General features: G+C 44.1%; 1 protein-coding gene across 5 annotated transcripts in view; it reads left to right on the forward strand.

Annotated features, from left to right (window-relative positions):
- Positions 1-26,740, forward strand: part of DOCK4 (dedicator of cytokinesis 4) — a 939,215-nt gene that overhangs the window by 4,777 nt on the left and 907,698 nt on the right. For 4 of the 5 annotated variants that reach the window (XM_029615609.1, XM_029615610.1, XM_029615612.1 and 1 more), the window contains exon 1: positions 12,001-12,294. The exons of the other annotated variant lie outside the window; for it this stretch is intronic. In XM_029615609.1, the coding sequence (XP_029471469.1) occupies positions 12,258-12,294 (37 nt within the window). In that variant the 5' untranslated portion in view covers positions 12,001-12,257. Of the gene's footprint in view, positions 1-12,000; positions 12,295-26,740 lie in introns of those variants that run through there. 5 annotated transcript variants of the gene reach the window in all.

The raw sequence follows: 26,740 nt of genomic DNA on the forward strand, positions 1-26,740 counted from the left end.
ATTTTTTTTTTAAATCAGGACAATTTGTAATAGAGCATTAGATTACCAAATAATAATTATAAAAGAAATGTCTCCTTTACTATTCACTAAATCCTTTGTGACTGTTTTCCATAGTAGTTTAATTTGGACACATATTTGGCTGAGTGCAGGGTAGGCACCCAAACACCTACACTCACCAACTTGATCCAGCAACCTCCCAGTGGGGCAGGAACACCACTGCAGGGCAATGGGACACAGCTCCCGATGTGGCTTTGACACTGCCTGATCACCACCATGTGCGTGTACCAACTCTTAAAAGTTCTGCAGTGGGAAAAGCCCCATGGCACCCTTTGATGAGGAGATCAGCAGGCTCTGACTGAGCTCCCCGGACTGCCTAACACCGCTTCAGCAACAGATCTCCTGCCTTGAGCAGTGTGTGTTTTTCCTGCATTCCAGTGCCTGAGCCTTGCTAGCCTAGCTTGTCCCATCCAGTGTCTCCTGTCCTTATCTATTCCTCGGTCTGATCTTCTGGTTCTGAACTATGCTTGCCTGCCAACTGGTCCTGCCCCTAGCCTAGGACTCAACTAAGTTTGCTGCCTGCTCCTTGGCCTGTTTCTGGTACCTCTGGCCTGCTGCCTGTCTTGAACTCTGAAAGTTTTTGAACTCTTGCTCTCCGCGGGACCCACGTACGTGCTGCTGGCCACCAGAACATAAAGGTTTAACCTGTGGGGAGGCCTCTGGTATAGGTGAATCTCTAGTCTGTCCAGCTTTAGGGCACATCCGGTAGCTGTTGGCATAGGCCTCGTAGATCTGCCTACGAGGTAGTGTCAACTGTACCACAGCACTAAGGACTCACACCAATGCCACTCATCAGTTTAATGAGGACTGCACATTGGACTTCATTTCAGCCTATCACCCTCAGAGCAACGATCAGACGAAATGGGTTAACCAGACCCTGAAAGCCTTTTTGAGGGCCTGTGTGAATTAAGATCAAAACAACTGGGCATCCCTTCTCTCATGGGAAGTTCTGCTATAATAAATATGTGGGAAGCTCTACAGGATCCTTGCCCTTCTAACTAGTCTGGGCACCATCCTCAGGTACCTTTGCCAGTGCCCACTCCTATTGACTACCCAGCAGCTAAACATCAGAAGGCAAGACCTCCTCAATCTATGGCAAAAGACTCATTGACTCATTAAAACAAGCAGCAGAACATCTTAAGAGGCAAGCAGACAAAAAATGTTGTCCAGAACCACGTGTCCAATCTGGAGATTTAGTGTGGCCCAGTACTAAAAATGTGTGCCTCAAGATGCAATCCTTAATTTGCTCCAGACTCGTGAGACCATTCCCTATCCTTCATGAGGTGGGACTAGTGGCCTTCAAATTGAGACTTGCATCTGAACTCAGAATCCTTGATGTCTTTCATATATTCATATTAAAGCCTGCAATCTAGTCTTGGCCCTCAATGCCACCAATTAAGCTCATGTAAACAGTGGTTGAGAATGACAATAAGAAGTTGAGGAAATCCTGGATTCCAGAAGAATCAGAAATAAGATCTAGTACCTCAATGCATGGAAGGTCTTTGGAGCCGAAGAAAATTCTTGGGAGACTGTCTCAAACCTTCAAACACCTCAATTTCACAGATGCTTCCCCTGTAAGCCCAAGCCTAGGCGCCTGGGGAGGTGGTACTTTTACTTTTGGCCAGCTGTGGGGTAGACCTGTGACTGGCTGCGCTCACCATCTTGCTCCAGCAATCTCCCAACGTGGCAGGAACACCACCACACACCAATGGGTGCCAGCTCCAAAAGCGGCTCAGATGCTGCCTGAATGCCACCATACTCTTGCTCCTCCCTTGGAGTCTCCACAGATGTGTGCACAGGGTGCACTCAGACTCTAAGGCCTCATGGCAGGAAAAGCCCCATGGTGCTCTTTGACAGCTGCAGGCTCTTTACTATATAAGGGCTTCCTAGACTGCCTAACACAGCCTCCGTACAGGTCTCTTACTTGGAATAGTGCACGTTTCTCTTACATTTCAATTGTTCCTGTGTCTCTGCCTTGTCTTGCCCAGTCTTGCTCATTCAGTGGTTCCTCTCCTGATCTTCTGGTACTGACCGTTGCCTTGGATCTGACCATGCTTGTTTGCTGCCTGCCCCAACATTTGGCCTATTACCAGCACCTCTGGTCTGCTGCCTATCCTGAACTCTGTGCGTTCATGGTCTCTTGCTCTCTCTACTGCCATAGGGGCTCACCTAATTCCTGTTGGCCACCAGAACCCAAAGGCTCAACCTGCGAGGGAGTGCGCTGGTAAAGGTGAAGCTTCAGTCTGTCCCTCTCAGGGCAATCTACCAGCTGTCGGCGTAGGCCTCATAGGTTCACCTACGAGGCTACGTCAACTATGCCACAGCACTGTTCACATCCATGCAACTAATCATACAGGGATGACCATATCCTAAGCAAGAGAATCAGTATATCATGTCTGCATCTACTATTAAGACCTGTAGGTCTTGGATTTTATTGCCCAGACTAACAGCTTTTGTGGTCATAGCTTTCCACCTGCTATTCCTAGTTACTTTTTCTATTTTGTTTAACTGATTGTTACTTTCTCTTACCCCCAAGCAATACAGGAAGTGGGATCATGCTAATTTCATTGGCCACCTGTTGCGCTTGGGGGTGGACCCTTGTCCTGGGGCAGAGATGGAACGCCTCCTGAAAGGGAACAGGAGGTAGCTGACCCCAGGAGGCGGAGCACTTGAGGAGACAGAGGCTGGGAAGAGCTTCACCACTGCAAGCCCAAGGTCCCCTTGGGAGGAGCCCAGGCTGCTTGGACTTAGGTGGGCCTCTCAGGGTCTCCTGAGAGAATAAAAGTCCAGCGTGCCCACGACGACAGGGGGGGAGCGCGATAGAGTTCAAAGATGGCTGCTGGTTGGAGCAAGAAGAACCAGAACAGAGTTGGTGATGACAAGGTGAGGAACAGAGCCAGAATCTAGAGACTAGGTCAGGCAGGCAAAGGTCAAGATCCAGAGGTCAGTCCGAGGAGTGGTCAGCAAGGCAGGGGGTCAGGTACCGGAGGTCAGACCAGGTCGGAGGCAGGAACAAGCTGAAGTCTTTGAGGCAGGTGGCAGGCAGGTCAAGAGCAAGCTGAGGACAGTATCAGTAAGACAGTCAGAGGGTACTCTGGGTAGGCAGACAGACGAACACAAGAACAGAACTGGAACAGAAGGATCCTGGAACGAGACTAGGAACAGGTACAAGCGCAGAGGCAATCTTTGAACAAACCCACCCGATTGCCAAGGCAAGGAAGCAGAGACAGGAACTTCCTTATATCGAGGGATCAATCAGGGTGCGCCGCGGAGCTAGGACCCGCCCTTGGCCCTACATGAGTCCGGGCAGTCCGCACGTGCGTATGGGCATGGCTAAGAAGGCCGATGACGCCGAGCCTCGGCGTGAGGCCTGGTACGCAGTGGAAGGCCCGGTGACCGCTGCTGTGGGACGCTGGGGCATGGCAACTACTGCGAGGGAGGTCATCCTGGGACCCGCTATGGAACCATGAAGGTGAGCAGGTCCGCGCGTGGGACGGCCGCGGGCGGGGCATGTAACACCACCTCCTGCCACCCCTATTCTCTAGTTTAAATGCCTGATAATGTATCATCTGATTTTCTCACTTATCCTATTTCTTACCACAGACAAAGGTAGACCTCCTTACCATATAACCTTTTATTGCTCCATACATGGCCCCAGCCTCCAATGTATCCAAAACCACTTTCTTTGCACCAGGTTTTGAGTCAGGAATTGAAGTTATCTATGGTATATGGCAGAGCCTTTCCTTAAGCAGGTAATACTTCCAAAAAAAGCAATAATCTTTGCCATGTGTAATTTTCTTGCCCAGATTTTGGAAGTCTTTCTGTAATTTATGGACACCATTTCTAGTGAGGTCATTGGTCCCCAGCTTAACATACACTATTAGATTGGGATCACACTAACTTTGGGATACACCATTGAATCTGTATAACCTTGTCTGCAGCTGCAGGAGACAGACTATTGGCAAGGACATCTGAACACTCCTCCATTTATACAAAACAGTGAAGTCAAAGGGAGTGTGAGCTCAGTCTCCAGCAGATGAGAAACAGGGGAATCCCAAGGGTAATGGACTGGTCTAGTGAGCAAAAAGGAGGGTATCATGTAAATGCTTTGTTGTGTTTTCTTTATTGGTGTATATATATATAAAAAAAAAGTTATTAATAATAAAATAGAACTAAATAATTCATTTTCAAATGGAGAAAGGTCGTTAGTGGAGTGCTCCAGGGACCATTATTGGGACTTATGTTATTTAACATATTCATAAATGATCTGGAAAAGGAAACTGAGTGAGGTGATCAAATTATTAAAACTGGATTGTGGGGAAATGTAGAGGGAACTTGTAACACAAGGATGGCAGATGACATTTAATGTGGAAAAATGCAAAGTGATGCACACAGGGACAAATAATGCCAACTATAGGTATAGTATGCTGGATTCCACATTAGGAATCGCTACCTGGGGAAAAGAACCTCTGAGTGACAACAATACATGAAAATCCTCTGCGCAGTGTTATGAATATTTTGGAAAGAACAGAGAATAAAAAAAAAAAACGACCACACTGATGCTGTATTGCTCTATCGCACCTTAAGTATTATGTGCAGTTCTGGTCATCTCCATCTCAAAAAAGGCATAGCAGAACTAGAAAAAAAGGTACAGAGAAGGGAATAAAAAATGATAAAAGGGGGATGGATAGAATGGCTCAGCAGATTAAAGCTCTGTAGTTTAGGAAAGATGACAGAGGGGATAATAGACGTTCATAAAAATCAGGTGGAGTGAGTCAGGCTAATTGAAAGGGTAAATAACTGTCCCCTTTCAAACAGTACTAAAATCAGAAGCACTACATGAAAGTAACAACTAGCAGATTTAAAACAAATCATAGAAAGTATTTTGTTCAGCTCACAATAAAGTTTTTGAATCTGTTGGCAGACGACATGGTCAAGGCAACTAGCAGAGTGGGGTTTAAAAAAACTAACAGGCCGATACAGTACAGTACAATTCAGTAAGGGGCGGAAAACGCGCATCCAACCCGCCATCAACATGCAAATGCATGTTGATGGCCCTATTAGGTATTCACGCGCGATTCAGTAAGTAAAATGTGCAGCCAAGCCACACATTTTACTTTCAGAAGTTAGCGCCTACCCAAAAGGTGGGCAACGGGAAAGTGCACAGAAAAGTAGTAAAAACTGCTTTTCTGTGCACCCTCAGACTTAATATCACAGCGATATTAAGTCAGAGGTCCCGAAGGGTAAAAAAAAAAAAAATAATAATTTGAAGTCGGCCGGCGGCTATCGGGTTGAAAACCGGATGCTTAATTTTGCCGGCATCCGGTTTCCGAGCCCATGGCTGTCAGCAGATACGAGAACCGATGCCGGCAAAATTGAGCGTCGGCTGTCAAACCCACTGACAGCCACCGCTCCGGGCTAAAAGGAGGCGCTACTGTCCCTAGTGCCTCCTTTTGCCGTTTCTACCACCGGACCTAATTTAAATACTGAATCGCATGCACAGGCGAGTGGCCTGTGCACGCGCTGGGAGAGCAGGCATTCGCCCAGTCTCCTGCGGGCTTTACTGAATCGGCCAGTAAGTTTGTGGACGAAAAGTCCATAAGAGATTATTAGCCAAGCAGACTTGGAAAAAACATTGCTCTACACCAAATGTTCCAAAATAAAACAAATGAAAAACTTGTATCATAATCAACTGACAAAAAATAGTTGTTCATCTGGTGATATCCATGAGATAAATCCAAATAGTCACTTAAAACAGTTTACAAGCAGGCAGGGGTCCCCTTGAATCCAGAACCATCCAGTCAATCTACTTAGACTTTTAGAATCTCCTTGTTGGTACCTGATTCAACCTTGTGAATCATCCCTCCTCTTCTGACAACCACTGAGTGAACATAGCAGGGATACCATGGTCCAGATAGTAGATCGTCCAATCCTTTTGGTTTTCCTTTTTGCTGTGAAACCACATTGTAAATGCTCACACTGCCACATCCTCTTTGTTGCAGAATCTCTCTAGCTGCAGACATACTGGAACAGACTCTGTTCCATGTCTCGCCATTTCTTCAAAACACTTTGGCGAGGTCAAATTCCAGTGGAACAAGGAATAGGGGAAAAAACACACTCCTTCCACTGGACTCCCCACGCAGATTCCTATCTGAAGACCCTCACAGCACATTCAAGAACTCACTTTTTAGAGTCTCTAAGGCTCCCATCTTGAGCCCTGGATTCACCGCAGAAAAGAAAGCAGGGAGCCCAGAATATTCTGTGGCTTTAAAAAAAAAAAAAAAAAAGTTTCCACTAAACCTTAAGCTCCACCCATTAAGGTATGTGTAACACTACACTCCTCCAATGACAAGGGTGGCCAGCTCAGGTCCTAAAGTGCCACAAACAGGCTTGGTTTTCAGGATATCCGTAACATTTAATGAATGAGATTAGCATGTACTGCCTCCATCATATGCATATTCATTGTGGATATCCTGAAAACTAGGTGTTTGTGGCTATTGAGGCCCAGAGGTCTCCACCTTTGTCCTGTAACAACACAGTTATGTGTGCTAGTGGAGAAATATACTTCCTAGTAAGGAGCCCATGGGTATTCTTAGGAACACGTGATGGGGAAAAACTTAACAGGTCAGACCAATAGTGACATACACCTCACTAGTAGGTATCCGGATGTGTAGAAAAAGAACACCACTAAATTTGGTGGCCCTGCGGATTATTACAAAACATGGTTGAAAACCATGGATGGGACGTGGAGGTTGGATAAACTAAGGGTCTTATAAGAACCAAAAGATTAAGAGAACAGTGCACTGCAACTGAATTTAAACATGCAAGGGACAGATTAGGCCCAGGTTTTGATAGGCAACTGCTTCCACATCCAAAGTTGTATATGCTCCTGGGTACTACTTTCATGCTTGCCATCATATCAGTGTCCTGTTGAGTGGTGCTAGTGCACAGCTTCAACAACTGCAGAAGGAAGATTCAGCAAGGGGCCTTCAAGCAATCACACTCTCAAAAGTCCTGCTGCTCATATGGGTTTCTATAGTAACAGGAAGCCCATGCAGGAGAAGGGGGTGGGGCTGCTGCAGGGCTTGTGAGCACACAACATCTTGCAGGACCTGTGCTGAATTCTTCTTTAAAAATTGCTAGTGCTGCAGGAATAGTGCCACTCTACAGCACTCCAAGGAGAGGCGCGGGGGCGGGGGTGCCAGAAGAGGGAATGAGCTGGGCAAGGACATAGGTGATGAATTCTAGGGGGAAGGGGAAGCAGCCCCCCTCCCCCACATTTCCTATAAGTATCCACATTTTAAATCTTGCCCAGGAACAAATACAGAGGGTAACAGCAGGAACAGGTTGAGAAGCTGAGTAAAGCCACGGGGCAGGGAACTGTAGTTGGTTTAAGTATGGTAATTTCACCATGGAATAAATGCACTTATGTAGTCCCACCCCCCAAAACCGATTCTATTAATCTTAGGAAATATTTCTTTACAGAGAGGGAGGTGGATGCATGGAACAGTGTCCCAGTGGCAATGGAGGCTAAAAAGGCATCTGAATTCAAAAAAGCATGAGATAAATACAGAGGATCTATGAGGGAGTAATGGGAATTGTCAGGGCTAGATAAATTGGACGGATGGGCAGACTAGATGGGCCATATGGTCTTTTTCTGCAATCATGTTGATATGTTATTGTATGCAGGGCTAACCTTAGGAGAGTGTGGGGCTCAGGGGAAATAAACAGAAGCAGGGCCCTGGACTCGAGTTTATTGTGTCTAGGGTGTGGCTACCATGGTGGTATGGGACCGAAGGCAGTCACCTCTGCCTCCCCAGGCTCTAATTGCAGGGGAGACAGGTTACCCAGCCAGTGCATTTTGTCCCTGAAGAGTAAATCCTGGAATGTTAGAATTCTTGGGTCTTTATATGCTGATTTACTCAAAATGGAGGTAGAGAATCAAAAAAGGAACAGCCTTACTATCAGGCCGATTCAGTAAAATTCTCCTGTGCGCGCGATTCAGTATTTAAATGAGGGCCCGGGGTAAAAAGAGGCGCTAGGGACACTAGCGTGTCCCTATTGCCTCTTTTTTGACAGGAGCGGCGGCTGTCAGCGAGTTTGACAGCAGATGTTCAATTTTGCCGGCGTCGGTTCTCAAACCCGCTGACAGCCACGGGTTCAGAAACCAGACGCCGGCAAAATTGAGGGGCCGGTTTTCAACCTGCAAGCAGATTTTTTTGAATTTGGGACCTCCGACTTAATATCGCCATGATATTAATATCGCCATGATATTAAGTCGGAGGGTGTACAGAAAAGCAGTTTTTACTGCTTTTCTGTACACTTTCCCCATGCCGGCAGAAATTAACGCCTACCTTTGGGTAGGCGCTAATTTCTGAAAGTAAGATGTGCAGCTTGGCTGCACATTTTACTTAGCGAATCAGGCGGGAATAACTAATAGGGCCATCAACATGCATTTGCATGTTGCGGGCGCTATTCGTTTCGGGGGGGGGGGGGGGGGTGGACACGCGTTTGATGCGCTATTACCCCTTACTGAATAAGGGGTAAAGCTAGCGCATCAAACGCTCGTCCAAAACCTGGAGCGCACTGTACTGTATCGGCCTGTAAGTCATTTACTATGTTATCCTTCCAAACTTATTGCCTAGCATTAAGTTCCAGTATGTACTCTCTTCATGTTAACTCTAAAGAATAAAATGGAACTGTTGAAATATGCGCTGCAGGGAAAGCATACCAGGGAGTCAGATATTCCATGAGCTGATTTAAAAAAAAAACCAAAACCTCCGCTCCCGCCCTGCAGAGGTAACTTTGGTATTAGACCAGGTGTTAAACTGTAAAGATATGCAGCATCACTACACCCATCATAATCACACATGGGCTTTATAAGTGATACCGCATGCATCTATAATGAAATATAGCGACCTCACATGACTGTGAAATCCAATACATGGAAATGAGATTTGTATACTATATGATCTAAAATAGTGTTTCCCAACCAATAAAATATATTCATTCCTAATTTAAAATCTTTTTATGCTGCCTATACAATTTGTGTAGGTCTAAGTGGTTTACAAAATGGAACATACATAATTAAACACAAATGAAACAAATCAAATACAAATATAAGACAATTCAAATAGGGTCAAATACAAAAGACATTGAACTAAAACTAAAAAGGTATCATAGAAGAAGGAAATAAAAGGTCAAACTGCTTGAAGCTTGCTATAAGCCTGAGAGAGTCTATGATTGAATTCTAGAGGACAGGACCTGCTACTGAAAAGGCACCGTTTCTGGTTAAATCAAGCCTCACAGTTTTTATCGTAGGAACTTGTAAAAAAAAAAAAAAAATGTTGTCTATGGAGCAAAGATGAGGTGAAGGTTGGTGTATGCGTAATATGGAGCACAACCATACAGCAGAGGATTTGTGTATTAAATTATGAATGGTTTTCAGAGTTTCGTATTGGATTTGTTGCTATACGGGGAGCCAGTGCAAAGTATTGAGAGTTGGGGTGATATGGTCTCTGGTTTTTATATTAGCGAGAAATCTAGCAGAAGTGTTTTGTATTAATTGAAATGGATGAAGGGCAGTGTCAGGAAGCCCTAAATATAACACTTTACGGTAATCTAGTCCAGTCAAAATTAATGCTTACAAAACAGTACAAAAAAAAAAAAACAAACAGGATATAGGAATAGCTTTAATCTTTTTAACAAGTGAATTTTGTAGAATAAAAGTTTTTACAACTGAAGAAATGTTAGAGGACATTGATAAATTTGAGTCCAGAATTACTCTAGGTTACATGCCTAGGTTGCAATGGGGACAGAACAATTTTCAAACATAAAATGAGGAAAACAGGAGGAGTGAAGTATGATAAATAAATGTACAATTTCAGTTTTTGAAGCATTTAGTTTTAAGCAATCATGGGAGAATCAGGTATTGATAGATTTAAGATACAGATTGATAATAGACAAGGTGTTAGAGCAAGACAAAGTGTAAGGTATGATAAAATTGTGTCTCATCTACATAGATTCTAAAATTTATGCCTAGACCAGCTAGTAAGTGACAGAGAGGAAGAGCGTAGATCTCATAACACAGTCAAGCTGTACCACTCCAACCCCCTACCCCACTCTCTCCCAAACACTGGGAAATCTGTTTCAAGCCAAAGTGTATGCATTCCAACATAAACCTAACATTATCTAATCTTGTCAAAGCCAAAAACGGTGGAATTATGTAGGCCACACCTTTAAATAAAAAGTACTAACTAACCAAAAACACCATTAACTGTGCTAATGTAGCACTCACCGCCCAGGTGACCCTTCTTTTTCATCATTATTTTTTTATATCCCCTTCTTTGCTCCTTATCGAGCCGTACCGTGCAAGATTCAGGGATAGGACAGCAGTACTGTGCTTTCCCTAGCCTTCATTGTATTATTTCACCACATCTCCAGTGCAGCAGGAACTGGACATGAGTTTTTTATTCTCGTTAATATAGTATTTACATAGGTGCTTGAAATGGATTAATATTAATATTCACCACCTGCACTGGTGCCCCCATTTTATCGTCTTCCTATTTGGCTGATGAGCTTCTGCCATTTAGCTGTGACAAAATCCTAGCCTGGGACTATTGGAATGTTTTTTAGGTTAGTTAACTGAGATTGCTGGGGCAGTGGGAGGCTGAAACCTCTGCTGGCCCTCCTGCTGCTCTTGCTTCTGTCTCTCTGCCCATACCCTGAACTGGTCCTTTTGTCTTTTTTTTTTTACTGTCCCACTTCTTACCCGTTCTGACCAACCGGGCCTGCTATGCTAATTACCCTCCTCCCCCTTTCCTGCTTTGCCCCTTAGAGCGTCAAGAGACTTTGTATTACAAAAACAGTCCTACAAGAAGCCATGCTCCCAGTTCATCCTTCGTGACGTATCAACAGCAGCCACACCAGCAATCAGAAACAGTCTCTAAACGGCCTTGTAGTTCTGCAAACCTGGGCAGTAATACAAATGTACCTTACATTTTCAGCCACCCCTGCTGCTGCGCTGTTCCACCCCTCCCCCACTTCCTGTTGTGCAAGCACAGAGCAAGACCCTTTAACTCCCTGACTGTGGGGATTTGCAGGTACAGGATAGCGGAGACCGCCAATGGGAGAAGAGGGGGGCCTGCTGCTAGGGGACAGCAATATTTCCATGAAAATTATTTGTATACACCATCTTTAATGCACAGAAATCCAAGAAAGAAAGACACAGAACTGTGAGTGTTCATTAGGTTGCTGTATTGTTAGTTAAGTGTGTATTCAGAGACAGTTAAAAGCCTGAAGCTCTCTAGAAATGTAGCTGGCATTCTTTAGAGGAGATATCCCTGCACCTACAGTAGATAGGGAAACCTGTGCTGGGGGGGAAAAGCTGGGAGGCCCGGCCAGTAACAGAACCAGGAGTAGCAGTTGCACCAAGGTGGGGCCAATGGTATCCAACCCTGCCTGGCAGTTCCTGCACCTGAGCCCTGTTAGATATCAGCCCGTGTGTTGTGGAGCAGCCCCAGGGCTGCATCAGTGCAACGTAAAGGACTAAAGCACCTCTCTTGGCTGGGGAATAGTGAGATCAGGAAACCGTGAATAAGCAGACTCTGCCTGCTACATTACTGCTGTTAAAATGTGTTTACAAAATTGTGTGTTTGACACTTCCCGCCACCGAACCCATGGCCTGAGGCAGGAAAGGGAGAAGAACCCAAAATTGTAACAGTTCTCCCCCTTGCGGAAGTGTTTAAGCAATACAAGCTGTCACAGAACTTGTTAAGCTGGTATGGGGTGACCATTGTGTTACTGTGTTTCCTCCCCAGACTTTGCCTCCAAGGGAGTTACAAGTTTTTGCCTTTGAAGAAGGCACTTCATTTCCCGGCATGCAACCTTAGCCTAGAAAGAGCTGAACAATGAGTGAGGCAGGGGGCGGAGCGATGGCTCGAGTGAGGGCTGGGAAGTAAAGAACACTGAATTGTGCTGCGCGCGAGGTGCGGGTGACGGTACAGCTTTGAGCTGCGCGCACGCTCTGGTGCCGACTGTCTAGCAGCGGCGCCTGAGACCTCTACGGCACAGAGGCGCGCTCGCTCCACTTCAGTTGTTGTGGGATTTTTTTTTTTTTGTTTGCAACCAGAGACCAAGCAACCCCCAACCCCCCCCCGCCGAAAAAAAATAAAATAAATTCCTCCTTCAGTGATTAAAGAATGTGGATACCTACAGAACACGAGAAATACGGCGTCGGTGAGTTAACACTTTGAACTTTAAGCTGTCTTTGTGTTAATGTTATTCTTATCTTTGTAAATGATGCATGCAATGAAAGAAAGAAATGCGTCCTGCTCTTCCGAGCCGAGTTGTGGAAATCACAGCTCCAACTGGGGCTTGTGTCAAGTCGAAAAGAGCTGTGGAGGCTCCAACACTGCAGTGATTTTCGGGGGGTGGGGGGAAGCAGAGGATTGGGGTTTTCAGAGTGAGCCGGCTCGGAGGGCTCTACTACTACTACTCAACATTTCTCTAGTGCTACACGACCTACGCAGGGTTTTGCAGCACCTTCAAGAGCTGGTATTGTTGCTCTTCACGGGACTGAGAGTGGTTTGATTTCTGGCGCCTCTTAACGGTGCGGTCGTGGGCTAGTACGGACGGAGTCGCTGCCGGACCGGCTGTGCCAGGCGTGGGGCTGGGTGCGGTTTCTGGCTGCCTCTTAGGATGGGAAGTTGCGGTACCTGTCCGCTGTCAAGGAGAGGTGGCTCCTGGGGGATCCGGGAGCCCGGCAGGCACGGAGCTGAAGTTTGAATTGGATGGCACCCCTCCAGCCTGCCTTCCAGGAGTCGATAGGCAAACGGTAGCCCCTGTAGTAGCACTTCTGGCTCTGGGACACATAGGAGACAGCCCTCTCCCTTATTAAAACATTACCACCGGTCGATGGTGCGATCTTTCATAAAAGGAACCGGCTCGCTGGAAGCAGGTTTCTTTATTCATGGTGTGGATGGTTTGCGTTGACAATGTATTGAAGAGATTGTTTTCTGCCCGGGGAGACTGCTGAATGACTCCTTTCAGGCGCTTGAAGAGACTGCATTGTACGCTTTGACACCACTTAGTGAAAAAAAAGACTAATCTAGTTCAGCTCAGAAAACAGTAACTGGTTCGGGACCCATAAGCCCAACAATCCTGGACAGAATGGAAATCAGAACAAGCAGACTCATAACTTGCACCTGATCACAGAGCTTGCACTCCAGTTCATGCCTATTGCTGTGCCAGGCTTTCTTTATTTGGGGAGAGAGGGTGTGATGATTCAGCGCCATAATCCTGTTCCTGTAGTACTCTCCACTGTAGGTGAGTCTAGCTGTCCCATACCAGGCACATCTCACGGTCAAATATGATCCCAGATGTCGTTGCCTTCCCAGTGCTGAATTATAGATGTCATCCATAGGATTTAGTTTCTCGATTTTCTTTATGAGCCAGGACACAGCTGGGATGTATACATCGATTTGTTCTTCCTTTTCTTTAAGATGGGAAACTGAGTATTAAAATCCCCTATGGGATTTCTTGCGGTGGTTATCAAGCAAACCATTCCTAGTTAAGTATTTAAATCTCAGCAGTACTTTCTAAAATACATTACTTCCCAGCATGTATACCTCCATTTTTATTTCTAGGGTTGTCTGTGCTTTCCACAGTAGTTGCAAAATATTAATTTCATATTTTTTTTAAAGTAAATCTTGAATGTTAAACGACCTTTATTGATCTAGAGAGTAATTTAATGTAATCACACAAATACTGGGTGGTTTGAAGATATTTATAGGTACAGTTTTGCAGAACTATTGGCAATGTTATTTAAGGAAGCTGGATTTTGAACTGGAAGGGCTGTAGTGAGAAGAACATTGAACTGCACACAGTATAACTTCAGGCATTTGTGACAAATTTTTCATATGTTCTCAATTTCCGGTTTTCATGCAATAGACAAGAAAAGTTAACATTACCATAAATTTTAAAATACTGTTTGTAAAGTGTTAAAGATATAAATAAAGCGCATAACAAGGGCAAAAGAGAGCTCCCAGTGTAGATGTGACTGTCCTCGCCTCAGCTCCCTGGATTCTGTAAGCCAGATTACAGGCATGTAACAGTCCTCAGCAGTGGCAGTCACGTGGGGTTGGTGTTACTAAAAGCATATATTACATTACAGGCAACTGCAAAAAATGCCAGCATGTTCAGACAGTACTGAGGCAAAAGCTCTAAACAATCTGAGGTGAGGAAAGCAGACCTCTCCCCTCACCCACTCAAACTTATAAGGATATCTAAACCACTGTTGTGTCCTGATGTCTAAATACTATAGGAAGAGACCATAATTAGTAGCCACAATTTGGTGAGTTTAACATCAGTGACATCCTGACTCACTCATTTTTGCTTTATTTCAGTGTTGTTATAAGTGTATAATATTGTTTATTCATTTAAATTCTGCAACATTTCCTTAAACATGTTTTTTTACAGCATCTTTAATACAGTTATTCTAGGATGGTTTATAGTTACAGTAGTCTAGTAGAGCACCTTTTTATTTGAAGACTCATTTACTGGAAAAACCCATTCAGAAAAAAACCTAATGTTCCCTGGGCCATGTTCCCTTACCTGGAAAAACTTCTATAATTAAAATTAACTTGGCATCTGCTTTTACCTCATACCGCTAACCTCCACAGGACTCCCCTAGCTGCAGCTGCCTTTTCCTTTCTCTTCCGGTCTCCTTGTCACCTCTCTCACTTTCCCTTCTTCCCAATCCCCCACCTCCACCGCTGGAGGAGACCTCTGACCCCTGCTGCTTCTCAATTGCACTCTTTTGGTGCCTTTCCCTTCCATAGTGCAGTCTCAGCTCAAGGGGTAATGTTTCCAGATGGGTATATTCTGCACTTACCTGGACAGGAATGAACCTTAATTTGTGGGGGGAAGATCCAGAAACGCAGCTCTTGCACTTTTTTTTCAAGCTTGAGTGGCAGAGTAGCAGGGGCGTACTTCTCCAGCCCCTCCAGGCAGCCTGCAGGGAAGAGGAGGGGGATGAGCCTGAAGCAGACAGAGGAGAGAATTGCCACTATGCTCCTTAATCCTGCCTCTCTCCTCTTGTTTCCTCTCTCTACCACCTCTCCTTGGGGCCGATGCAATAATTGTGTGCAGAAAACGGGCGCTCAGTATTGAACGCCTGTTTTCCTGACGCATGCCCAGCCACCTCTCCTGGGTGCGCAGTTCAGTATTTAAATGAATTCAACCTCACGCTGAATAGGAGGCACTAAGGAAAAATCTGCGTCCCTAGATCCTCCTCAGCATTGACACCCAGGAGAAGTAGCAAACAAGCTGGCTGTCAAGCGGGTTGGGAAAACGGACGCTCAATTTATGAGCATCCATTTTCTCCTGCTGCTGGCATTTGCACGCAAAAGATAGAAGGCCTGGACCATGTATTTTTTTGTGTGTGTATTGGGCATCCAGAATTTTTTTTTTTAATTTTTTTAATTTTTTTTAAACTAAATTCTGCTTTATTTGGTTCCTCCTACTTAGTATCGCAATGATACTATTAGGAGGAATCACAGAAAGCAGAATTTTTCTTTCTCTTTTTTTATTTTCATATGCTGTCTTGATCGTGACATACCTTTACGCCAGCCTAAAATTTGCTGCGCTGCAAGGGCACAATGGCTGTGCGGAAAATGTTTTGGATCGCGGGGATTAGCTAATAGCCTCATCTACATGAATTTACATGTGATGAGTGCTGTTAGCTACACAGTGATTTGGATGCACGTGCTAATCCCCAGTATTGGATTGGGGGTTATGGATGCGTGGCAAGCCTTGCGCAGCGGCTAGCTCACGGTATTGCATCGGCCCCCTTCTGTATTGTAGGGAACAGAAGGGGAAGGGGTGATGCTGAAGTAGGCATTGCAAAGAAGCGTCACAAAACAAGTTTGAATTAACACAAGTTTTAAACTTATAAGCAGGAGTGCCAATTGTCAAGGCTTCAGCCCTGGCCTTGATGAATAGCACTACTGCTCACAACTTTCAAAGTTGTGCTAATTCTGTTCCTTTTTGTGTCCATTAACAAGAGCTTAATTTCTGGAGTAACAGCCCAGAAATGGCATTCTGCCACCTTTTTTTTTTTTTTTTTTTTTTTCTGGGACCTGAGAAACTGAAGCACAGCGGTCAGTGTATATCAGTTCTGGCTCCTCTGAGGAAACAGAACCAGTAGCTGCATGGATTATTTATTTATTGCCCCCAGACCTTGGAGGAAACAGAGAAGAACAGAATGTTAGAGCTGCTTACCCTGAGACAAAGGCAGCTACATGGCTTTGATTTTTGTGCAATTTCCCAGCACAATTTAGAAGGCCATGAGGGACAACAGCCAAGGTTTGTTTAAAAAAAAAAAAAAGAATGCTACTGCTACTCCTGAATGTGCTGGCTTCCTGTTATCAAGCCATCATCCCAGGTCCTGTTGCCTCTTCTACTGATGACCTTACTGGTGAGGGTGAAAGGGCCAAGAGAGTAAATGAAGGGATTGGAGGGAGGGGAAGGAGAGTGAGTGATGGGATGTGGGAGTACAAGAGAGTGAGTGAGGGGATCGGAGATGCTGTAGGTTATATGGGGGAGAGGGGGAAAGAGAGTGGATCAGGGGATCAAATATGCTGAAGGATGTGAGTGAGGGGATCGGAGAAGACAGCAAGATGATCAGACTGGGAGCAGTCTGGGTGAAGTTTGATAGGAGTGGGTGGAGAAAAGGATTGGATGTGGTGGGGGAGGGGGGGGAGAGAAGAGAGTGAGCAAGGAGAGCATATACCATTGCTTGCTTCTTTCCTAAGGATGCAAAGAGCAGGCCATGCTTTTGAATTCTAGGTTCCCCATTCCTGTCCAAGGAAACTGAGGACAGTGGACTGTGCACACCTGTCTACTCTCACTGCCCCAAAGCAGAAGTGAACTAACTCGCTGATTCGGGATTGAAAGAGGAGCTTGTTCTTTACTGGCCAAGGAGGAAAGTTGATGGAGAGGGTGATTTTCCAGGAAGAGGAGGGGCATGAGGGTTACCAAGGATATGGGGACAGACTTAGGAGCTTTAGAACCACTGAGGAAATTATTTTGGGGGGGGGGGGGGGCGGTTGGGGATGGAGGATCAGGATCATCAGGGCAGAGAGGAGATGGGAGTTAGAGAGAGAGAGCCCTGTTCTCCCTATCTGCCTTTCCCTCCTTACCTCAGTGATCCTGCATCCCCAATTCCCAGTCATCTTTCATTTACCAGTACTTATCGAGCATGTTGAGAGATAAAAATGTTTGGGTATATGTGTGTGTGTGAAAGAGTTCACCCCCCCCCTTTGCACAGGTCACACCTGGCCCTGACCCTGCTCATCTCACCCCCTTCACAGTTCTACTTCCTTTTTGTCTATAAATTAAGACCTCCTCATAAACCAAGGCATGTTGAGTGTGATCTCAATCTCAAAATTACCACTAAAGTCCTTCTTAATACGTGCATTATGGCAAAGGACACTTCTTTCTGTAATTCATAAAATGTTACGTGCACAGGCAACATATCTAGATGCACCTGGAAGTTTTTCTTAATCATCCAGTACAATTGGGACTGTTTCTGCTGCATTTTCATGGTCTCTGTATCATTTGACACACAAAGGTCTTTTCTCTCTATATAGTCTACAGCAGTGGTTCTCAACCTTTTTTCTGTCGGGACACACCTGACAGATGGTTCTCACATGCGTGACACACTGACCCATGATCGTCACAGGGCTAGATGTAAATGTACAGTTTGCATCCACGGGAACCCCCCTGATCCACAATAATGGATGTAAAGCAGAATTATGACATTCCCCGTTCAACTCACTCTACAAAAAAGATATTCTGGTTCTGGTGTCATCTCAGTAACAGCAACTCAAACTCCTTCTACTTTCAGGCTCAATAGCCCTACTTATGAAAAGACAGCAGTTTACCACCAATGCATGTCCTCTTGAGAAAACGCAACAAATAAGACTGATAAAACACTTACATGCTAGTAAAATATCTCTGTAACAGACACAGAACCGACCTAACATACTCCCAGGATCTGTAGTAATGCACATAAACTAATCCACACACAGTTACACCTGTATTATGGAATACACTCAAACAGGAGCAACCCTATCTATGAAAAGGCAACACTACAAATATTAAATCAGGCCCTAAAAACCAATACACCTCTTATTAGGAAAACAGAACTAGCAAGCAGCAAGCAGAAATAATTGTAAAACTATACTAATAAGCAGAATAAATGTTTCACAACAACTATGAACAGAATAACATCCAACAATTAAAAACTCATAAAAACTATTAAAAATTCTCCAAACACCAATAAAATATTTCAAAAAAAGCAGACACATCACATAATATTAAATAATTAAAATAGCAGTCAATCAAGAAAAATAAACTTAAAAAGCCACCTTTACTTACCCCCTCCAGCAGCTTTCCTACTCCTCTTCCATGCAGGCTGTAGCACACACCAGAAGTAGCAGTAGTGGCTAAGCTCTATACTCATGGTCCTCTTCCTTAGGGCCCATGTCTCTCACACACACATACACCATACCAGTCATGCCCCCATGACCAGTTTCTGTCTCTCACACACCAATCATCTCCCAGTCTTTGACAAACACACCAGTCACCTTCCTGAACAGTTTCTCTCATGCCATACACACACACACACACAGGCTTCCCACTCCCGTGTTCCACTTACATATATGGGCTTCTCACTCTCATAATCACTTTCTCTTTCTCACATACACTCACCAGTCTCTCACTCCCATGCTTGTTCTCTCCACATGCACAGGCTTCTCATTCCCATAATCACTTTCTTTCTCTCCCACATACACACACACCAGTCACCTGATCTCTCTCATGCATACACACACAGGCTTCCCACTCCCATGTTCTCTTTCAGATATACAGGCTTCTCACTCCCATGCTGTATCTCACACACTCCCAGCTTTCTCACTCCCATGCTCACTCTTCACATGTACAGGCTTCTTATTCCCATAATCACTTTCTTTCTCTCTCTCACATACATGCAAACACACACCAGTCACCTGATGTGTCTCATGCATATACACACACACATAGGCTTCCCACTCTCATGTTCTCTTTCAAATATACAGGCTTCTCACTCCCATGCTGTGTCTCACACACACACACAGGTTTCTCACTCCCATGCCCACTCTTCACCTGCACAGGCTTCTCATTCCCATAATCACTTTCTCTCTCTCTCTCTCACACACACCCGTCACCTGATCTCTCTCATGCATACACACACACACAGGCTTCCCACTTCCATGTTCTGTCTTACATACACAGGCTTCTCCCTCCCATGCTATGTCTCACACACACCCAGGTTCTCACTCCCATGCTCACTCTCTTCACATGCACAGGCTTCTCATTCCCATAATCACTTTCTCTGTTACACACACACACACCCAGTCTCTCTCTCATTTCCATGCTCGCTCTCCAGGTGCACAGGCTTCTCATTCCCTGAATCACATTCTCTCTCTCACATTCACATACACACCAGTCACACCGTCACCTTACCAACCAGTCTCTCTCATATACATGCACACACACACAGGCTTCCCACTCCCATGCTCTCTCTCACATAATCAGGCTTCTCACTCCCATGCTTTCTTTCACATACACCCCCACAACACCAGGCTTCTTACTCCCATGCTTTCTCACATACCCAGATTTCTCACTTCCATGCTTTTTCTCTCTCTCTCTCTCTCACACACACATCCCTGACTGTCTCACACTCACACTCTCACATACACATCAGTCATCTCCTTGAGCAGCCACTTTCATTGTCTCTCACATATACACATACATCAGCTCTCTGACCAGTTTCTCTCAATCACACACATACTCTCGATCAAATACATTCTCTCACTTACACACAGGCTCTCAATCACACACATTCTCTCACTTACACACAGGCTGGCTGGCTGCTTCTCTCTCTTTCTGTCACTCACTTCCTCTCCCCCCCCCCCCACCCAGCACAAACGGTAGCTGCTCCTCCAGCCCCCGCAGGCCAAGAAGGAAGAATTCCATCGATCGCGGGAGGCTCATGCTGCTCTCTCCTTTCCCTTCCGCTTTCTCCCCCAGAGCAGGAAGATCAGCTGCCTCTCCTGCTGCCACCGGACTCCTGCTATCTTCGGGCGTCCGAACTTCCTGTCGGGGGGGGGGGGGGTAGCGGAAGCGCAGCGCACAATGTCCGCTTCCTCCCTCCCCCCCCCCCAAGCAGGAAGATCGGCGGACCATACGGCCCGACGCCCGAAGATAGCAGGAGGCCGGTGGCAGCAGGAGAGGCAGCTGATCTTCCTGCTTTGGGGGAGAAAGCAGAAGCTGTGCGCGACGCTTCCGCTCCCCCACCCCAAGCAGGAAGATCGACGGACCATACGGCCCGATGCCCGAAGATAGCAGGAGAACGGGTGGCAGCAGGAGAGGCAGCTGATCTTCCTGCATTGGGGGGAGGAAGCGGAAGCTGCACGCGGCGCTTCCACTCCCCCCCCCCGAACAGGAAGACCGGTTGGCCATACGGCCGCAGCAGCGCTTTCCCCATGTGTGCCGTGATGGCGCGCGAGGTGTGGGTTCTCTTGCGGCACGGCCTTTCTTCTTCCCGCGCACCACTTCCTGTTCCGGGTCCGGGGGGGAAATGCAGGCGCGGGAAGAAGAAAAGGCCAGCCGCAGATGCCACAGCTTTTTTTTTTTTTGCACCGCTGCCGTTCCCGCTGGGCTTGAACGTGCTGATAGCCCGGCGGCAACGGCAGCAGGGAAGAACGAGCAGCGGGAGGGACCGGGAGCCACGCGACACACCTGCCGGTGCTTGGCGACACACTAGTGTGTCGCGATGCACCGGTTGAGAACCGCTGGTCTACAGAATAGTCACTTGATACTGAAACGTCTATCAGCAATGTGCTCTTTTTTTTTTTTTTTCTTGCATTATGCTTTTTATCTGTTGGACTAAGGATGTCCCAGGTGATCACAACTTCTTCATTCTCCACCATTCTCTCAGGGTCTTAGCAAAACTATTTGAACAGTGTTGTGCTTTATAGTACACTGCACAGTGCAAACCGTTTCACAGACTCTCTTTTTGGTTCAGCTCTGAATGTGGGGTCTGGGCTATGAGCTGAGGATGGTCCCTTCTTAGTCTTCTGGCTGAGAATGAGCATCTAAACAATATAGAAGTTTAATGTCTTGCCTCTTGACCTCAGAGGGGACATGAATATTTTAAAGCCATTGTTAAAAAGCAAGTGGATTAAACCTCTTACATACAATATCTTTCAAAATCCCATACAAGTCCTTTTATTGGGAAGGCATTTTTTTAAAAGGTCAGTGGGGAAGAGCTATTCATGCTATGAAGTTCTGATGTACTTTTACTTGTTCTTGGACTAGAAGGATTATTTTAATTCATTCCATTTTTTCTGTGTATCTGGAGACTACTGAGGGGGTCACAGACATTTTTAAAACAAACTAATGGCTATTTTATAAAAACTGAAAGTACTTACAGACAAAATCAAATCTACTTGTGCAGTGTTTCAGAGATGATAGTCTGGTTAGCAGGCATGTGAAAAAGGAAGGTGAGAACCATGGAGAGAACTCTGAGCTGAGAATAAAGTATACAGAGAAAATCTTAATATTATAAGAGCTCTTAAGTTAAACTTGAAGGATAGCAGATAAGCTTACTGACATAGCCGAGTGAGCTGTGTATCATCTTCCTAGTGCAGTGATGGCAAACTCCAGTCCTTGAGTGCCACAAACAGGCCAGGTTTTCAGGATATCCACAATGAATATGCAAGAGAGAGGTTTGCATGCACTACCTCCATTGTATGCAAATCTATTCATGCATATTCATTGTGGATATCCTGAAAACCTGGCCCGTTTTTTGGCACTCGAGGACTGGAGTTTGTCATTACTGACCTAGTGGATGAAGTTGAAACATAAAGCAACCAAATGGGCAGCAATCAATAAGTGGAGCCTTTTGTATGCCATAGGCAAAAAACATGGCATGAAGGAAAATTCTCCCACCTGAGAGAGCAAAGGAACAGAATTTGAACAGGAGATATCCAGAGATACCAACAGATTGCTAAAAAGGGAAACTAGAATTAGCTGTGGTAGGCATGGAGGAGTAACCTCCAATGATTACCGCAGCAGGCTGTGTAAACCAGGGAAGCCACTTTCAAATCCTGCTGCTGCTGCTTGTGACCTAGGGCAAGACACTTCACCCTACATTGCCTCAGGTACAAACTTAGAGCCTAATTTACTAAGGCTTTTCTCCCATTCTGTGTCTATGGGGGGAAAAAAGCTTAGTAAATGAGATCCTTAGATTGTAAGCCTTCTAGGGACAGGGAAATCCCTGAAGTAGCTGACCAGTCATGAAAGGTGGATTGTAAATAGAACAGAAAAAAAAAAAAGTTGCTGTCTTTGAAAGCAGTACTTTGGCCAAGGAAGATAAGGTAAGGGGTGCAACTGTCATCCTGCATTAGAACAGGTCATTGACTGCTGCTGTGAGCAGTACAGTTTATTTTTGTATTCAAAAAGTTTATCGAGTCCTAGCTATATATATATATAAAAGAAACAGAAATAAACTATAACAGCATGCGCATATATATATAGATAACCCTCTAATAATGTTGTGGAGTTTATCCTGCACCACGTTTGGAAAACATACATGTCTACCAATTTCCTAGAACAAATGAGATGTTTTGCCATCTTAAGCCTTTTTCAGCAGCAATAGCTTCAGATTTACAGGTTATACATTTATTTATTTATTTTTAGCTTTTATATATACATACTAAATATGTATATATTTTTATATATACATATTTATTTATACATATTTTTATATATACATACTAAATTCTACCTTGCTCATAACTGTAAGCAGTTTCAGTACTAAAGATGATAGCATTCTGGCCTTTTTCTTTTCCCTTTTTTTTCTTTATGAAGACAGTTTGAAATAGAGCATTGGATTTCCAAATGATAATTGCAAAGGAAATGTCTCCTTGAATATTCCCTATATCCTTTGTGACTGTTCAGCTTTTTCAAACTAGTTGATTTTGGACACATTTGAAAAACATTGTGCCACAAAACAGTTTCTATCTTAATTTTTTGTAATCTTTGATATCTTAATTAGTTTCCACATTGCTCTTTGGGCTACAAAGTGTATTGTCTGTGTCTTGGATGCTGAAAGTGAAACAGTTAATGATTTATCCCCGAAACGCCTCCATCTGTGAACTTCCAAAGTATGACCAACAGTGTTCTTTCTTTAAATATGCAGAAATACCCGATACAATTTTTAAGTCTGATCAATTTATTACATAACATTGAACATTCTAATTCTTCATGTAATTCGTAGAGTAATCATTCTATTCCTAGCAGCCACGTAAAGTTTTGGTTTTTTTTTTTGTTTTTGTTTTTTAATGTCTTAGGTAAACTAAATTTATCTTGTGTTTTACCTGGCATGTCATCAGTTGACTCTTCAGTCTGGTTCATTTTTAATAAATTGCTAGATTAAAGTAACTCAGTGTATTCTACTACGGTAGCTGTCAAATGTTGAAGATTCTCTGCACTCTATTTTCCCCTTCCTCCGGCCCCCCCTGACCTGATGCGACAACTGTCATTCCTCTTCCCCCCCCTTCACCTCCCTCACCCGATCTGAGTACTCTGTTCTTCCCTCTTATCCCTGCAAGCTCCAGTCTCATCTGTCTCATGGGTTTGCAGGGATCCTGTGCTGGTGTCCTCTTTCAGGTGCCACCCTGTATCTCCCTTTCTGCTTCCAGCCAATGGGGATGCTGTGACAGCTGGAGCAACGCAAGTATGCACTGGCAGCAAACACACATGTGCATCTCGCTGGTCACTAGTGGACGGATTTCAGCTTAAGCATATTCCTATAGATAATCTTTATAGCCTTTGTTCTCTTCTGGAGGTGAGAAGCTATTAATGGACCTCAGCATCTGAGCTATTTGTTGCAAAAAGACTGGGATCCTTCATCACATCCCTCCCCTTACACGTTTAAGTAAACTGGAATATTGTGAAATGCTTATCCTCGTTATCTTGTGCCAATAAAGTGTTAAACCTAAAATATGATGGATAACATCCAGAAGAGATGATGAAGACAAGGACGGTAACAGAATTCAAAAGGGTGTGGGATAAACACAGAGGATCCCCAGTGGCTGAAGGATGGAAATGAAGAATTGAAGTACCTTTTGATAACTTTTGGAGTAAGATTTCTGCATGGGGTAACCTAGGGTTGCAAACTGTCCTGTTTTTTGTTTGTTTGTTTTGTTTTATTTTGTTTTCCCCAGACTGTACAGATTTTTGGGGTACTGCATGGAAAAAAAGGAGGGTTAAAATGTTCAGAAATATCCTGATTTTAGCCCTCTGGCTTCAACTCTGTGCGATCGTCCCCTGCAACCACACACAAAACAGTGTGTGCTTTACTAGCTGCTCTGTATTCAATGCGTTGTCTCTATTCAATACGTGACACTCATTTTGTGTCACTTACACGAACTTCAAGCCATTGTTTTAATCGGAGGCCTTAACATTTTACAAAATGGTAGTTGGCCCCTGGGCTGGCACAAGCCAACCTTACTTGAAATAAACAAGTTTGAGAACTAGCAGACAAGCAATAACAGCAGAAAATATTTCCTTACAGAAAAGAGGGGTGGATTCATGGAAAGGTCTCCCAGTGAAGGTAATAGAGGCAAAAACAATATCAGTTCAGGAAAGCACGGAACACGTACAGAGGATCATTATTTGCAAGAAAGTGATGGGTAAATCTGTGGTGGTGTAGCAGTAAGTACATTGGACAGATGGGTCCTTTTCTGCTATTTTCTGTTTCTATATTTTTCCAATGGTGAAGAATGGCAATGAAAGTGGAGTGTGTTAAAATCCCATCAGTTTTTGTAAAAACTGTTTAACACATTATCTCTTTCTACTGAAATTGGAATAACCAACCACCCTTTTGTTTCTGTTAATACTAAGATATAAATTTATTGTTAATTTGCTTCCATGTTTCCTATTGAATAGGCCCTTTCAGTTTCATAGTATATGTAGGTGAGACATTATGTTGCAGATAAATTGATGTATTGGGCATTTTTCTTTTTTATGGGAATTAAATTTGTAATATTACAGTCTTTTTTGCAACATGATGTACCTGATTGTGAGGAATGTAATCCTTAATTGTAATTTATAAAAAATTAATAAAGAATAATTATAAAAAAAAAAATAAAAAAAAATCCCATCAGTGATTATATTAAACAGCATCTCCAGGTATTCAGCAATTTGACGGTTACAAGCTGGCAATCCCACTGCATGGAGTGGCACTTACAACCCTAAACACCTTGCTGGACAGACTGGATTGTTTTGGTCTTTGAGTCATTTACTGTGTTACTATATAATATCTGACAGAATACCTGCAGGAAGGAGATTAATTTTATTAAGCAGGAAAAAAAATCTTTCATCGGATATCTTATTTTAAAAAATATGAAATTCTTAATAAAATTGGTGATAAATTGAGAAGTAGGAAATAGATTTGCGTGGAGTAGGGTAACACCATATTTCTGTCTAATTACACTTAGGCATACTTAGAGCTCCTGATTTTAGATATTTATAAACTGTAAATTTAGGTTTTTATTTTCCAGCTAATTAGGGTTTCTTTGATACAAAACAAATCAATGTTTATTGGTGTTTTTGCGGCCTTGAGGTTGATGCTATTGCTCACAAGTTTAAAATTTGTGCTGTGAATTTGATTTTTTTTTTTTTCCTGCATGTGCTTTTTTTTCCCTCCCATCAATACTCGGATATTTTGCTCCTCTCCTGGATTTCACTACTCGCCTCCTGAGATTTGTAGTCTCATTGCTTTAATAATAGAAATCCTAGACTGCTTTTTGGTGATACTGAGGGGATAAATGGCAGGGCTGAACTGATAGTGTTCCACTGGGAAGTGTGAAAACCATGAGGCTAGTTTGCTCTTCCTGGGTGGGCGTTATTGGTTGAACATTGCCCAGTGGGGCAGTAAGAAGTAGCTTTGTTGCAGACTCATTTTTATAATCGGCAAGTTTGTTTCTTTCAGCCAAGTTTTGGTAGGAATAGAAAAATATTTAGAAAACATAGGCACCAGCCAAACATTTTTTAGTAGTGAAAAAATTTTCTTCTTTTTTTTTTTTGCTTCTTTTTTTTGTCCCTTCCTCCTTTCTCTCCCTCTCACTCCCTCCCCAGGTTCCAAGCACTTTTGTCATTCCCCTATCAGATTCTTCCCCTCAGCTCACTAATAGGACCTCACCAGTGGCAGTCACAACCACAACTTTTTCGTGGCCTGGGCCCTGCTGGCATCTTCTCTTTCGGGCATCAGTCCCTAAATTTTAGGTGCAAGGGCAACCTGGCATTCAGGAGCTTTGTAGCCTTGCCATTTTGGAACTGTTCATAAATATATTTGTTGCATATTTAGCTATAAAGCCACTAGGATGTTTCTTTTAGAATAAACAAGTGCCTTTTGGTCAGTTTCTTTTCATGTAAGCACTAACTGAGAGGAGAAATGTCTTTCAGAGGGTACTTAGTTGCTGTAGTAACTGGAGCCTGTTTTTAAGAGGAGCTGTGTATGTTCATAGTAAAAATATAATTACAATATAGCTAGCAATATTTACACCTTAGG

This window comes from Rhinatrema bivittatum, chromosome 9 (assembly GCF_901001135.1).
Source record: "Rhinatrema bivittatum chromosome 9, aRhiBiv1.1, whole genome shotgun sequence".
NCBI classification, from domain to species: Eukaryota; Metazoa; Chordata; class Amphibia; order Gymnophiona; family Rhinatrematidae; genus Rhinatrema; species Rhinatrema bivittatum.